Genomic DNA, 17739 nt, shown 5'->3' on the forward strand with positions numbered 1-17739 from the left:
TGTAATTTTTATAGGCGGAAAAAATCCAAAAGAGATCTTTTTCTATATGATATTTCCGATCAAATTAACAATCAGCCATATTTTTAGGAGACGGGCAACTATTTTTCGCAGGAAATGAACTTCTCGGCTAAGCTATTAAGAATTGAACTGAGGAGGCTTTTACTTCATGAAAATCCATTTATCAAAATAAATAAGAACTAAAAGTTCAGATTTTCACGCAATTATATATTTTGACATGACAATTGATTTGACAACACCGTGTCTTTAACAAATGTTGTTTTTAGGCTATTAAGGAATGATCTGGTAGCTACGTAAGAAAGAACGTATTTTTGAACAAATATATATTGCATATCAGTTTACATTAAAAAAAAATGAAAAGAGCATAAATACCATACTAAAGAGGTGCAAAGTTTGGTATGTATCTGAAAAGGTCTATTTTAATTTCTCATATTGAAACCACAAATGGGAGGTCAATTTTCAATTCAATGCTGTCCAATGTCTCTCCACTGCATATATGTGTATTTCCACTGATCTCTTTCGATTTCCGCAGATCTACACATTATCGGTAGTTTTGCACAGACAAAAAATTTCTAAATTCAACAGCTTAATAATAGACTTAAGCTTATTATGGCGTCTACTCAATTTCAGAAAGGTAGTTTTTGTGACACAAATCGCTGCAAATTGCGCCGTAATACAATTAGAAAATCCATTATGCGATAATTATTGTTTGCTTACTCTTCGTCATCTCATACATATATATTGTTCTGTGTAAACAAGTTTGTGACGTGCCATGATTGATTAAACCATGACCTTTCAGGGTTAGAACCAAACAACAAACTCTGTTTAAAACTGTTATCTTGTTTATATTAAAAATTTTATTTGGGTTTCGGCGAACAAGTCATCAATGTTGACAAGGCCTGCCGGCTGCTATGTTAGGCAGCTGGAGTTTAAATTTCATTATCGATTGTAATTTGAACTTTTACGCAATTTTCGATTTTCACTTCGAACTCTACCACTGGTGTTTCTCAAAGGGGGGTGCGGGAGGCCTTGATAGGAAGAGAAATGTGTATGTTTGGATTTGTCTAAGTGCCAAATCTATCAGAATAAAAAATAGAAGATACACCATATCCCCATGTTGCATTAAGTTAAAGTAAATAAACGCGTTTTCAAATTTAACATCTCTTAGTTGGGGAAAGTGGAAGAGGAAACTTTTTGCAGTGGTGGTTATCGTAAAATCGAATAAACGAGATTAGAGCCTTTTCGCTTACAATATTAAATAGAACAACGTCATAACCCGAAAAAAAAAAAATTTAGGGTATTTCAAATAGGTAGAATCCTATCACTAACTCGGTACAGGATAAAAAAATAACTTGTTAATGCTACGTTTGACATGAGCACGGCTATCGAGGTGAGAATGAGTTAAGAACATGTATTTTAAAGTACTTGCAGAAAAAAACTCACACTTTTGAAATAGAAGTTATTAACCTGACAGCTGTGTAGATCAGAAGAAAAACCAATTTATGTTGGCGTTGTACCTGCATGCCGTAACCTGTCTCGGATTAATGTCAATCAATCGTAAATTTTTGATCAAGGACCACACTCAGAACGAAAAGGACTACTCGTGCGTTTATCGAACGACAAGTAAAGCGTAACTTAAAAGACCGTCCCATGTATATGCCTGATGTCTTCAATCGCGCTATTGGATCCGCAACTCTCTGTAAATGAAATAGTCTGCGAGGATTTTTACGAGCTGAAAAAACATTCGTCCCATTAATATAACAAATTTAAACCACGCCAACATAAAAATTCTTACAATAATAAGAATAAAGAGTTTCCCTTTAAGTTTCTCTAGTATAACCTCAAAAGCATTAAACATTATTAGGAAAATAAAAATTCTTACAAGCGGCTACAACATCTGAGGAGAAATATAACTTACAGTGAAAGAAAATTGCGTGTAAAAACTTCTATAGTGTGTGACTTGCATTATATAAAATTTAAATTTACATTTAAATGATGGGTGGACAGTTAGTTTGCGGTGCTTATTGTAGTTTTTAATAGTAGTGTAAGTAAAAACTCAGTTGGAAAAGAGCCGTTCTGAGCGAACAAATCTAACATTTAAATATTTCGGCTCCTTAAGGCTAACCGTTTTTTGAACTATAACTAAGACCTGTGACTGAAAAAGCACTGCCAAGTTTAGCCAAGGTGACAAATTACAGGAAAATCTCAAGCAATCATTTCGAAGCCGATGTAAACTCATTTTGTCCTTCCGCCTAAGAGCAGGCGAATAAACACTGGAAGCACAGGGTAAGTTAGATAAGATAAGTGGGTCGGCCAGTTTCAGCCAGTGGTCGATATGTCTTTGTGACAATAAAGGGTTTCAAGTTACAAAGGACTTTTGAATTAATTAGAAAACATCGGTATCAAATCGTAAGTTGCTATCTAGAAATAAACCAAGTTTATTGCAGCATTTTGTAGAGTTCAGAAGAACGTCGTTTAAAGTTTTATTTGTCAGGAGCTCATTTGCTAGAATACGTAGCCTATCTTTGCCAAAAACAGTAAGTTAAGTTTCCTTTTCATTAATTAAGATCCCGCTATTCAAAAGCTTTTCGATTAGTTTTATTAAAAGCCGCTGTAGCTTCCAGGTATTTGAAGGACAAGTAGAGTTGAGTATCATCCGCATACTGAAGGCTGAAGTACATATAGAGAACATCAGGGATTAATAATACTACTTCGAGCGACACCTTTGTGGACATATACCATGAATAGGTGTTATTAAAATATATTCTTGGAGATCTTCTTTTGAAGTAATTTTGCCGATGTGTTTGACGAACAGCAATGGTTTAGGGTGTCGAAAGTTTTACTGTAATCCAACAGTACCCAGCAAATATTATCTCACCTATGGGTGGCACAGAATATATCATAACTAATGTCTAAGAGTGCTTCTAAAGCCCGATTGAATAGAAAGTAAAATGTTAATAAAACCTCAAAGCTGCTCATCGACAATTCTTTCTAGTATATTTGACGTGATTGGCAATATACTTATTGGACGAAGTTTTGAGACTTCTTTGTGGTTCAAAATTTTAGGTAAAGGAATTAAGTTGGCTTTCAGCACTTAAGAAACACATTATGGGACAAACAAACGAAAAGTTTATCTTTAAAATGGACATTAACGAAGTCCTTATTATCAAAGTCAGTGTTATAACAAAAGAAGTTTTTTATGTTTTCGAGTTGCGGAAGGGTTGAAAGAGATTTATTCCGGGAGGATATAGTTATGTTGAAATAAAATTTCTTATCTGTTTGTAATCAATCCAAGACTGATCAGTTTTGAGTTTTGTTGTATTTTGATAATGCTTTGCGTATTAATTTTATCATTAATTTTATATTAGACGTAAGCCATGGGGCCGGTTTTTACTAATTCTGGTTGTCTTTCCCGGGGCGTGAACATTGAATAGGAACGCGATTTCTATATTAAAATTTTCAACCAATTGGTTAATGGCCGTTAGAGTGAATAAATAATCCCAGTTGACACTAGATAGGTCGGTTAAACAAGATTCGTGATTAAAAGTGCAAAAGTCTCAGTAAGTTTTAAAGAATGTTTTAAACTTCTTCTTAGGAATCTAAGTCTTGCATTATTAACACAATGATGGTGACTTAAGAAAGCTAAAGTAAAAAAGAGAGGAAAGAAAAAAGTTATATTTTTATAAAAATCACGTTCCAGAATACTATACTATACTATATACTATAGCTTTTATTAAAATTTGTAATTTTCCGTTTTTGTAGATTTGAGCAGTACGTTTACATATTTTACATTTTTTAAAAGAAGTAAACGAATATATGTTTCCAAAATTTATTTAATATTCCAATGAGTCACAAGATTATAAGTTACAAGGACATATTTTAAAATCAAAGCATGCGGCAAGAATGTCACAAGTTTGAACAAATAATTTGTAACCCCTTTTCACTTAGATTTAAATACTTTTGTCTCTACCAATAGTTAGTTTACCTAAATTTATAATCCAACTCTCAAATATTCCATTTGAAAATAATAATAAATTGAATATTTAAATAGCTATTTTTAAACAATGAAGATTTTTGAGTTATAACCTTGTATTTAATGAGCTACATCATAGGTGACAAAGAGTGGTATAATTAATTAATATTTTTATATAATGACTAGGTAAATATTGTTTGGGAAATTAGAAATTAGGCGTATTAATGCTGTTCTGTCTCCATTTACTTTTGTATTTCTTTTTCTTTTTTATCTTACTTTTATTTAACTTTACGAATGATTTTTTTTGTTTACGTTGGGTGGTATTCATTCACTTTAGGAAGTGCTTTGGGTTTCGGGATATAGTTTAATTATTATTATTTTGTGCGTATATACATGCTTTGACAACTGTATACTCCGTCTTGTTCTCCCTCCTTTATTCCCGGGAAAACTTTCCTTCTTTTGTATATACATTTTTTGTTACTCCATTTTTACCTGCCTCCGGCACTTCGCGAGCGGCCGTGCCGGAATCGAGAATTGCGCGTTGCGAGTCGGAAATTTGAACACCTGTTTTGAAAAGCAGTGTGCAACACCCTCAAGAGTCGAACCCTCCGGTAGAACCGTGCAGTGCATTCCCTTCAACCCAGCACATCCTCCACAAGGAAATTTGGGGTAAGTCAGGGCATGATTACGGTCATTTTACTTCGGATTCGGGGAACCAGAGTGATCTTGGAATTACAGATTGGTACCAACAAATTTATACACAAATTTGTTGCGTAACCGAACACAAATTATTGGTCCTTCGAGCCGGATTTTCTGTGAGCCGAATCCTTACTCTTGAGACATTGCATAACTGCTTATTTACTCAAGAATATTTTTCCTTTTATTCATTTTACTTTTCCAAAGCACATCCTAGGTTATTACTTATTTCTTCAATATACTACTATGCCTTCGTATGCCCCCTAGAAAATGGTGTCATAAACTCTCAATATACAAATTGAGAAACGACCGATTCTAAATCAAAAAATACATCTTGATTTCTGCTATTTGCACGTGTATGTAGGTTGTCTTTCTCGTTCCAAAGACGACAAAAAATAATCGCGAACTCGCTCCGGCGAAATCCCTTTTTTTGTCTCACCTGCCGGTCAATACGGTGCCTGCAAAATTCAATAATTTACTTTGAATTCTCAATACAATTATTATTATTTTTTTTACGAATCCATAAACATTAGACTTGTTGTTGGAAGCCATCCCAAACGCGACCGTTGAGTGTAGAATACGGGGGCGCTTCCAAAAGTACCTAATAAATTTGGTATTTGTTTAGCTATTTACGAATCATTATCCTACTACTTCTACCATGCCTCCTGCAGGTGAGAAAGAAAGAAAAATTGCGTGCGCTCAAGCCCTGCGTCAAACCGTGCTTAATCAGTTGGACCTGATCGAATCCTCGGCTAATCATGCCAAAACGAACCCTGCCTCCCACTCCAAATTTAAAATTAATTTTAAAAAGTTGGATTCATGTAGCAAGAATTTTGAAAAACATCACCTTGCGGTAATCTCTCTACTTGCAGACGATTCCGAGGCTCTTGCGGAGGAGCATAACATTCAAACCAATTTCTTAACGATGTGCGTAGAAATCGAGTCCACTTATTTTGATTTATTCGAAACAGAAACGGTTGATTTAACCTAAAGCAGGGAACACAATCAAACTATAATTGTACCAGAACAAGAATATTCTTTGCCCAAACTAAACGTCCCTAGTTTTTCCGGAGACATCGAGGAGTTTCCCTCATTCATTGAAATATATAACGCGATAATACATTCACGGGGATGTTCCGATATTGAAAAGTTTAAATATCTGCGTACTGTCTTAAAGGGGCCGGCTTTAAATTTAATAAAAAATATTAAATTAATTGGTGAGAATTATACTACAGCCTATGACGCGTTAATAAATAGATATGACAATAAACGCCTGCGTGCTGTTTCTTATTGGAAGGCTATAGAACATTCTCCGCGCCTTCCGAGTGATGACGTCATTAGCCTCCGTAGGCTCTTAGATACATTTAAAGATAACTTAGACTGTTTACAAAACATGGGTTACGTGACGTCGCAGTGGTGTTTTATTATGGCAAATATTTTACTGGACCGCTTAGATCCAGTCATGCGTAAACTGTTGGAACAAAAGCATGAAATGCCCACATACGGTGACATTTATAATTTTCTTGAGCAGCACTGCACCGCGTTAGAGTCGCTCGAGTTATCACTAAAACAAAACGTTCCGCCGAAATCCAATCATTCGAACCTTACGCGATCCCCTCGTAAACATACTAACGCCTTTTTTACAAATAAAAGTCAACGACCTTTATCGTTAAAACAGAACACATGTTTTTGGTGCAAGAAAGGTCATTTGATATACAGATGCGATGCCTTTTTGGCTCAACCGGTGCACGAACGCGTTAATTTCATTAAAAATAACAAAGGTTGCACTAATTGCTTCGCAAACTTACATGTCGTGGCCCAATGTTCTTCACAGAAAAGATGCAGACATTGCGGTTACAAGCATCATAGCCTTTTATGTTTAAAAGACAACCCTTCCCCTCCCCCCGGGTCACCAGTTTCGGAATCTCGGAGTATGCAAGAATCAGACGAACTGACTACACAGAAATATCACTGTCGGCATAGCTCTAAATGATCACGATACCCTGCTTTCGACCGCGTTATTACATATTCGTGACGTTCATGGGAATTGGCATCCAATTCGCGCTATTCTAGATTCGGGTGCTCAAACCTCATTTCTTACAAAAAGGTGCGCTACAATGCTGGGTCTTTCTAAATACAATATTTCAATAAGTATTAACGGCTTAGAAAGTATGAGTATGTCCGCATACAGCGCGGTACATTGCGAAATTGCGCCACTTGCCACCAAATCACACACGTTTCATGTAGAAACTGTTGTAGTCGATCAAATTTGTAACAAAATGCCAAACATGTCGTTTGATCCAAATTCTTTGGAATTTTTAAAAGGACTAAAGCTCGCTGATCCTCAATGGTATACTCAATCCGAAGTACAACTGAAAGTGCTGAAATTTATGGATCTCTTATACAGGGCGGTCGTCTTTACTTTGGACCCAATGTCCCTACTTGCTTAAATACAGTTTTCGGTTGGACCTTAATCGGTAAAATGCCTTTGGATGCCGGCCCATCCAATTCTAAAACCATATCCGCGTATGTCAAATATCGACCTAAATAATGCCCTACAAAAATTCTGGGAAACCGAGGAAATTCCCAATGTGCTTCAAAAGCCACCTTCAGATATTTATTGCGAAAAATACTATGCAGATACAACTACCCGCGATACGAACGGTAGATATACAGTTTCTTTGCCATTCCGAATCACATCTCCGGATTTTGGAGACACCCGAGCTCTCACCCTTAAGCGGTTTTACTCTTTAGAAACCCGGTTGCTACGTAACAAAGACTTATACCATACCTATTCCGAGATCATGGAGGAATATTTAGCCATGGGCCATATGCGTCAGGTTTCGCGCCCCAGCGATGAACATTTGCACGAATATTTTTATATCGGGCATCACGCGGTTATAAAAGAAGATTCTCGAAGTACTCCCGTACGGATTGTATTCGATGCGTCAAGCCATGCAACCAATAAGCCAAGTCTAAATCAGGTGTTATACGCCGGTCCTAAGTTACAACGCGATTTGGTAACCATTCTGCTTAATTTTCGACTACATAAATATTGTTTCGTCACTGACATTTTAAAAATGTATCGCATGATAAATGTTGAATCAAGTCAAAGGAAATACCAAAGAATCTTATGGCGTTTTAATCCCGAGGATCCAGTGTCCGATTACGAATTACAAACCGTAACTTTTGGGATAAATTGCTCTCCATACTTGGCGATTCGAACGCTGTTACAATTAGCTGATGATTATCACGACCTACCCCTCGCTTCTAAGATTCTAAAAGAGTCGGTTTATATAGATGATTGTGCGGTTTCTTGTCCAGATTTAGAGCAACTTTCGCTTATGAAAAACCAGCTAATAGAACTGCTCCGTCGGGGAGGTTTCGAACTTAAAAAATGGGCTTAAAATGAACCTAAATTACTCGCGGATTTACCAGAAACCCACATACGGATTCGCGACTTTTCCCTCGATTTGGAGAATGATACTCCGTTAAAAATACTAGGTTTGCGGTGGGATCCGCAAACAGACCTTTTTTTTTACTCTTTTACTTGCACTTCTAAATTATGCACCAAAAGAAATTTACTTAGTACACTTGCTAGATGTTATGATCCACTAGTTATGCTTACCCCGGTCACATTTCTGGCAAAAACTCTAATTCAATACTTGTGGCAATTGAAATTGGATTGGGATGAGCTTGCACCCGCGGACATTATTTTAAAATGGAAAACATTCGTCAGCGAACTTAATTTGTTTTCGGATTTTAAAATACCCCGTTCGATTGACCTTTCGAATTCCATTTTTTGTCAGATTGTGGGCTTCTGCGACGCGTCTGAGCGAGGCATGTGCGCCACTATATTTTTTCGCGTTTCGAACCAGGATGGCACCTACAAATCGTAATTTGTGTGCGCAAAGTCGAAAGTAGCGCCAGTTAAGAGAATTAGCCTTCCAAGATTAGAACTTTGTTCTGCGGTCTTACTTGCCAAATTAATGCATTTTGTACAACGCTCCTTTGCAAACAAGATAATTTTCCAAAACGTCATCGCCTTTACGGATAGTACCGCCGCCCTTTCGTGGATAAAAGGTGCTTCTTTCGGGTGGAAAACTTTCGTGGCCAACCGGGTGACTTATATTCAAGAAAAAATTGCGGCTTGCGACTGGAACCACGTTCCGTCCGAATTCAACGCCGCGGATCCCGGGTCACGTGGTTTACTTCCCTCGGATTTAATACAATGTACGCTTTGGTGGCAGGGACCCGCATTTCTTCGCACTTCGCAAGAATTGTGGGAATTTACTAAAATTAAAATCGAAACCCCTTCCGAAGCTTTCGAAGAACAGCGCAGAATTGTACTCACGTCGACGATAACACCACACTTTTTAGACACCATGTTAAACAACATCTCTAATGCTAGAAAACTTATTCGGGTTTTAGGCTACGTTCTAAGATTTATACATAATATTCGTTCCAAAACATTTTACGAACCAAAGGTTCTTACTGCTCCTTCATGGCTACTCTTTTTCGAATTACAAAGCGCAACTAACACCTTTGTTAAACATATTCAACAGAGCTATTTTGCTAACGAAATTTCACTCCTCAAAAAAGGTAAACGTCTACCTAAAGTTTTCAGGAAGCTCAATCCGTTCTTAGATCAAAATGATATTTGGCGTGTTGGCGGACGTCTATGTAATTCAGAACTAGATTACGATAAAAAATATCCGATACTCTTACCCAGAAATTCTCAGTTTACAGATTTACTTATTAAGGATTTGCACGAGAAATATATGCATACCGGCGTACAAACCACACTCTTTCTACTTTTCCAAAATTACTGGATATGTGGGGCTAAGAAACTTATACGCAAAATAATTTCGCGTTGTATCACTTGCTGGCGTACGCACCCGACGCCTTTTCAGCCCCTTCTGAGAAACTTGCCAAAATTTCGGGTTTCACAAGCCAAAGCTTTTGAAAACGTGGGTGTTGATCTAACGGGAAGTTTTCCTATTACCATGAATCGCTTACGCGGCGCCAAGAGACTTAAAGCCTACATCGTACTGTTTATTTGTTGCTGCACTAAAGCAGTGCACTTGGAAATTGTCTCCGATTTATCGGCCAATACTTTTTTAGCCGCATTTCGACGTTTCATAGCACGCCGTGGCCGCGTCAGTAACGTTTACTCGGACAACGGCACTAATTTTGTTGCCGCCTCAAAACATCTTAAAGAAATCTATGCTCACGTAGCTATACACGAGTCAATCCGATGGCATTTCAACCCTCCTTCTGCACCCCATATGGGGGGCCTATGGGAAAGTAACATTAAGTCGGCGAAAACACATTTACTGCGTGTTATCGGCGAACAAATTCTTACCTTTGAGGAGCTTTACACTTGCACGACTCAAGTCGAAGCTATCTTGAACTCTAGACCCTTATGTCCCGTTAGCACGGACCCAAGCGATTTGACCGCGTTGACGCCGGGCCATTTTTTATCCTTAGAGCCTCTGTCGGTTATTCCAAATCCCGATACAAGTCAGTTAAAATTGAACTTGTTATCTAGATGGCAACTTTTGCAAAGATTACATCGCGACTTTTGGCGTCGGTGGCACAAAGACTATCTACATACACTGCAACAACGGGCAAAGTTGAACGACCACAATGTGTCCGTTGACTCCAATACTATGGTCTTAATCAAAGACGAACAGACTTCTCCATTAAAATGGGCACTAGGTCGCATAGCAGAACTGCATCCCGGTGCAGATAATATTGCAAGAGTAGCTACCGTAAGGACGGCAAAGGGTTTGATTAAGCGACCCCTAGTTAAGCTTTGCCCTCTTCCTCTAGCGATCTGATTCAGAAAATAACCTTCCGATCCCTCAGGTATTTTCAGGGAGGGCGGAATGTTCTGTCTCCATTTACTTTTGTATTTCTTTTTCTTTTTTATCTTACTTTTATTTAACTTTACGAATGATTCTTTTTGTTTACGTTGGGTGGTATTCATTCACTTTAGGAAGTGCTTTGGGTTTCGGGATATAGTTTAATTATTATTATTTTGTGCGTATATACATGCCTTGACAACTGTATACTCCGTCTTGTTCTCCCTCCTTTATTCCCGGGAAACCTTTCCTTCTTTTATATTTACATTTTTTGTTACTCAATTTATACCTGCCTCCGGCACTTCGCGAGCGGCCGTGCCTTAATCGAGAATTGCGCGTTGCGAGTCGGAAATTTGAACACCTGTTTTGAAAAACAGTGTGCAACACCCTCAAGAGTCGAACCCTCCGGTAGAACCGTGCAGCGCATTCCCTTCAACCCAGCACATCCTCCCCAAGGAAATTTGGGGTAAGTCAGGGCATGATTACGGTCATTTTACTTCGGATTCGGGGAACCAGAGTGATCTTGGAATTACAGATTGGTACCAACAAATTTATACACAAATTTGTTGCGTAACCGAACACAAATTAAATGCAGTTTATTACACATAGGATTTGAGGTATTCCTCTGGTATTGGACATATTATCAGAGTTTATACCGATGTTTAAAAGAGGTGTTTTTTTTCGATGTATAGAACTGGCGCGGATATAGTTCAATCTAGACGTCCATTTTTCTATGACTTTTTCCAACATTTGTGGCCGTATATCGGCAATAACACGTCGAATGTTGTCTTCCAAATGATCAAGCGTTTATGACTTATCCGCATAGACTTTACATAGCCCCACAGTCTAGCGGTGTTAAATCACAAGATCTTGGAGGCCAATTCACAGGTCCAAAACGTGAAATTAGGCGGTCACCAAACGTGTCTTTCAATAAATCGATTTTAGCACGAGCTGTGTGATATTTTGCGCCGTCTTGTTGAAACCACATCTCTTGAACATCATGGTTATTCAATTCAGAAATGAAAGAGTAAGTAATCATAGCTCTATACCGATCACCATTGACTGTAACGATCTGCCCATCATCGTTTTTGAAGAAGTACGGACCAATGATTGCACCAGCCCATAAAACCCACCAAACAGTCAGTTTTTCTGGATGTAACGGTGTTTCGACATACACTTGAGGATTAGCTTCGCTCCAAATGCGGCAGTTTTGTTTGTTGACATAGCCATTCAACCAGAAGTGCGCTTCATCGCTAAACAAAATTCGCTTATGAAAATCGGGAACAACCGCAATCTCGTTTTGGGCCCATTCGACGAATCTACGCCTTACTTGATGATCGTTTGGCTTCAATTCTTGCACCAGTTGGATTTTGTAAGCACGTAAACCAAGATCCTTCCGCAAAATATTCCATAAGGTGGATGGACACAGATCCAATTCCTGTGCTCGATGGCGAATGGACTCATTCGGGTCTTCCTCAATGCTACGCTCTACAGCAGCAATAGATTCTTTTGTACGCACCCTACGGCGTCTCTGGGGATGCGAGTTATCAATAAGAGTAAACGTGGTGCGAAAACGTTCCATGGTTAATCGAATTAATTGCTCTGATGGACGATTTTGTCGATGATAAAATGGACGTAGTGCGCGATACGTATTCCGCACAGAACCATTATTTTAGAAATAAATTTGCACTATTTGCAAGCGTTGTTCAGGCCGTGAGTCTATTCATGATGAATTGCCAAACCAAACTGAGAATAAATCACTTGACAGCTGTTAAATCGGTCGCCATCTTGAACAGTAATGCCAACTTAAAGTTCTATACATCGAAAAAAACACCCTTTATACCCCCTCATTCATAAAATAAATGTATTTAAAGTATAATTATTTTCTCTGCTTAATACCTCCATCTACTATTATCGATGAGTATCTGAATCAGTGAAACTCTATAGCTTAAAAATATATTTAATCAGACAATGACGCAATGTTGTAAATGTTGTTTCAATTTTACATCCTAATTGTGTAATACGGTAGAATTAGTTGAGGCCTTGAAGATTTTCTAAATAAAAACTCCACATCTGATTTATTTCATTGATTGATTTGATTTAACGGATCAACGAACTTTTAGAGGCGTGGTAGGTTTTATACATTTTACCCTAACAACATAGTGTAAGTGAAGCTTACAACATAGGTAATCAAAGTGACATTGTTCGGGCCCAACGAATCGACACACATGTTGCAGAAAGGCGCAATTATTTTCACAAAACTTTGGCCGTTTTGGAAAAGCTGATAATACAAATGACTTTCTCATTTGCTCTCTCTCATTTTGACCCGTAAAAGTATTCTGAAGTTTTCCTAGAATAACTTCGCTTAATACCTGATTTTGCTTAAAGTTTTTCTACTTGTTTTCTTTGGGCAACGCTTAGCGAATATTAAAAAAAAAGCCTGTCTTCCTGTTTAACTGCTATAGATAAATAACAAAGTTAATTGCATTTGATATTGTAAGGGATCTAACCGTTAAACTATATCTTATAACGAATCTTCAAAATACAAAACTTACTCCAAAACTGGTATAAAAATTAAGAGTAAATACGATCTTAGATATTTGAGACTATCAATTGATTAATATATGTTAATAATAATAATGTTTAATTCCATTGACTTTTAATAAAAAACATTCTTATTTAAAATGAGATTTAAGTTTTGCTTAAATACATGGACAGGCAATATCTTTTTCACGGACAAAGGCAACTTATTATACATTTTTATTAATATTATGCATTTTATTAATATATTAATTAACTTATGACTTGGCGCCTGCAAATTAAGATTGAATCTAAAATTGTAATCTACATCAATTCTGGTCATGCAATAATTAGATAGATTATTCTTTATGTAAATTATAGCTATTTAATATGAAGAGAGGGGGAAACGTTAAAATATTTAATTTTGGGAACAGGGTTCTACAAGAGTGACCACGAGACTTCCCCGAACAATACGTTTTTGTTGGACAAAAACTTCACAGCAGTATCATTTACATATAAGGAAACATAATTGCCTGGGAAAGAATCTGATATATCATTAATAAATATTATAAATAAGAAAGGTCCCAGTATGCTTCCCTGTGGGACACCGCTGGTCAGTTCGAATCAATCCAGGCGTAACTATTCCCTCGTATACCGCAATTATTTAACTTATTCAACAATAAATTAATATCAAGCACATCAAAAGCTTGCTTGAAGTCAAAGAACATACATAATTTATTATTCTAATCCAGGTTCGAGACTATTTGATTATATAAGGAAACTAAACAGTCTTGAGTAGATAATCCATTGCGAAAACCAAACTGAAAATTCGAGAAAAAAATGCTCCTTCATTAGAAATGCATCTAGACGCAACACTTTTCGAATATTTTGGAAAAAAAAGATAGAAGTGATATTCCATGGTAATTAGAAATTAAATGGCTGTATAGACACAACAATGGAGTGTTTGAAGGTTGAGGGTAATACACCTTCCTCAAAGGACATATTAATCAAAAAAGTAAGAGGTTCGTCCAACTATAAAATCTGAAACACGTTTAATAATGAACAGTGTATTTCATCGTACCCAGCTGAATCCATTTTCGTAACTGACGAAATAATGCATCGATGGTCAACACCTGTGAAAGGTGCTAAGAATAGACTTCGACTTGAAGATTTTTTATTAGTTGTTTGTGTTGTTTTAATATTATTTATTATTTCTCTAACGGAATCCACAAAAAAGTGGTTAAATTTTTCTGAGGTCGTGTGTAAATTGACTCTCTACCTTCATCATCAATGAAGTAATCTGGACACTTTTTATGTTTAGATAGGTTATTTTCATTTTTTATAATCGTCCACGCCGTTTGCGATTTGTTAACAGAGGTTGTAAGAAGTTTATTGTAAAAACTTTTTTTAGCATTCTTAAGATTTTTTTCATTATACTTTTTTGTAATTCTATATTTGGTTAAATTTCATTACTGTTGGTATATTTAAAATATTTGTTCCCTAATTTCAACGGAAAGCCACCTTTTTTTAGCTCTGCTCGCCCTGTGCATGCATCTTTGATATCAAAAACACGAGTCAAACAATTCCTGAAATTTTTTATAGAATAAGTCAAATTTCTTTTCAGTTGTACCAACACAGTCAAACAAAAACTGCCAGTCCACCCTAGATACTTCAACCTGGCCTTCATTTATGTTACTTTCACTTTTAAAACACCATTTGCAGAAAAAAAAATGGAGAAAGGTATAAACAGCATTTGCATAAAATGATTAGAAAAATCACAGGGAATAATTTCTGAGAAAGTCAAGTCAATATTGGTCAAAATATTGTCGATTATAGACATGGACCCATTATGGATTCGAGTGTTATATAAGGTAATACGAAGGCAAATATAGAAATCAATTCTAAACTGGTATTGTTTTAAGACTGATTATAACGAAAAAGGTTGGATTAAATACATTGAAGGCATTAATTTGTTATATGAGCATTTAGGTAGAGAATGCAGGAGTAATGCATATTACTCGATATTAGTGGGTATTCGTGAAGGCAATAAGTGTTTAAAAAAAAAATCTGATAAGTATTAAATAGTGTAGTGTTTCATTTTCAGTCTGCAATTTATCCCTCTGTCCCACCTTTCATTGATGCAAGCTGCAACCTTAAGGTCGCTAATATCTGGGCGTGTATTATTTATTAATCAATTGACCCCAAAGAGCTTTTATTGAATTAACATATATCAAATCGGACTTTTGCATAAATGTAAATTAAAAATTATTAATTATTTTTAATTAATTAATTTTTATTACACCCTAAGAGTACCCTACTCCTTCAGGAGTGTAATAAAAAATCTATACCACTGCAAAATAGATTTAGGAGGAGTATTGCAAGGGTTATTATTACAAGGGTTATTTCCCGGGAGTATGGTTGGTACATGCAATAATACGCTGGTCGCAAATATTACGCACAAATTTTTAATACAGCGCAATGTTCGAATGCAAATCAATATCTTACTCACAGTGGATCTCTATTGAAACTGTAGCGGAAACGGGCTGGCTGATATTGTTATTCGATGCCTGACAAGTAAAGCTCGCATGTTGTTCGGACCTTCTCAACCCACGAATTATTAATTGATTGGAGCGCACGTTCTCGAAACCGCTGTGTGTTTCAGTTGACTCAATTAATTTGCCTTCTCTCCACCATTTTATAGAAGGTTTAGGTTTTCCTAAAACGAAAGAGCAAATCGCTAAACAATATCTAAGAGTTTTAAAGATAGTGGCTAAGTGTAATCCTGTTTTAAAATGCAGTTAAAGCACCTATTCAAAGCACAGCAGAATCTGATACAAACATCCAGAATTGTAACTGGCAGAATGTTAAATGAGATCATAAAAATTTTTCACTAAATTGTCGATAAGGCGTAAGCGTAATTCTATTGTTCCATGTATTTTTTTTGTTATAATTTATTATTTCCTGTTTTTTTTTTCATTCTTTCCCCTTTTTTGTTTTCATTATTATACAATCTCCCTTTATAGTAGTTGAATCATTTTACAATTCCAAATAATTGGAATGGAAGTAACGCAGCAACTAAGATATACATTTTCTTTAAAAAAAGAACAAGAAAAACGCAAGTGTAATAAAGAATAAATAACAGAAAACACATAACATCTTTAAATAACATATATGCATACAATTGACGCATTTTATGTAAAACCAAGGTATTCCATAGAATGATTTCAGACAATGCATGAAACGTTTTTACATACTTTAATTAGACGTTTTAAGGAATATACAAGATTGATAGTGCACCTATGTAAGCAAGGAAGGGAGAAGTGAAAGAAAAGTAAAACTAGAACTAATGGAAATTTAGGGATTCACCTGTGCCGGTTACATGGCAATTCCGATTTCAGACCAAACCAGCCTATCTATGAATCGTAGGCTAAATCGGTTTATCTGCTATATTACAAAATTGTATCCACTAGTTATAATAACTTTTTCGCAACCCGTACTGTTAAACACTTGAATTTTTGGTTGGGGTTCCCTAATAAATCGCTTTATTATAATATGAAAATATAAATGAAAATTGGCAAAATATAAAAATCCATGCGACGTGCGAATTTTAAATGGCTATTTTCAATGATTTCGACTTATAAGCAAAAAACCAAAATATTGCAATTAAAGCGAATTGAAGTACTCACATTGTATTTTTTTTGTAATTATGTATATTATGTTTGTTCAATATCCGTTGAATGGACGAAGATATGTCTAAATCATCTTTATCTTCATCATCTTTTAACTATGAAAATGCGATAAAATTAGAAATCTGAATGCACCTAGACCTATCACTTATTTTTTTTATAGGAAACATCACCATGGCATGCTAGAGCCGACTATCTAGATGATAGTTTAGTACCTTTAGACGGCAAATCAATTGCCTACTTACGTGCCAATACAACATATGGGGTGATCCCTTTAAAATACCCACGTAACTTGGATTTTTACATCTTGCCAATTGGGCCTTATGTTATGAACGCCCTGTACGCGATAAGTTAATTTTCATAACCGCAACCAAAAATTCAAGTGTTTATCTATATGGGTTGCGAAAAAAAAATATTATTTTATACCTGGCTGTCTGTTGCCAAATTTCTTAAAAAGTACTCTTTATCTCCGAAAATGTTCAAGATAGGTGTGGTACATGTCACATAAAAAACTTCTAAAATGTTTCGTAGATTATAAAAATGTAATAAAATATAGGATGTTCCTTTTAAAAAAAGAAAGTTGATATACGTTACGAGTACATCTGGCAACACGGCATGGCCAACAAGGTTTGTACATAGGTAGCATATTCATTTACATAAGTGGCCAACATTGAAGGTATTTATTCTAAGTCCTTTTCCTTAAACGTGTTTAATGGATACGATAAGTTTTATTTTATTTTATAAATTATTTCAATTTCTTGTAATATAATAAATAATTGTCGATCAATGGTACCATACAACCAACTCCATAAGCCCAAAGGCTTAAGCGAACTTTAAAACGTGTAAAGCGCACCCAATACATTAAAAATGCAATAGGAAATATTTTATACTTTGCCGCTACCTCAGTCATATAATTAACATCTTCAAACATTACTCTGGCGAGCTTTTATTAACTTTATTCCAACTTTGAACCTACGTC

At 36.1% G+C, this 17739-nt stretch overlaps 1 protein-coding gene across 4 annotated transcripts in view; it reads right to left on the reverse strand.

The window, feature by feature from the left end:
* LOC132700301 (nephrin) overlaps positions 1-17739 on the reverse strand; it is a 539288-nt gene that overhangs the window by 62905 nt on the left and 458644 nt on the right. For all 4 annotated transcript variants that reach the window (XM_060667511.1, XM_060667521.1, XM_060667492.1 and 1 more), the window contains one exon: positions 15584-15790. In XM_060667511.1, the coding sequence (XP_060523494.1) occupies positions 15584-15790 (207 nt within the window). The remainder of the gene's footprint in view (positions 1-15583; positions 15791-17739) is intronic.

This window comes from Cylas formicarius, unplaced genomic scaffold (assembly GCF_029955315.1).
Source record: "Cylas formicarius isolate icCylForm1 unplaced genomic scaffold, icCylForm1.1 PGA_scaffold_10__41_contigs__length_53128322, whole genome shotgun sequence".
In the NCBI taxonomy this organism is placed as follows: Eukaryota; Metazoa; Arthropoda; class Insecta; order Coleoptera; family Brentidae; genus Cylas; species Cylas formicarius.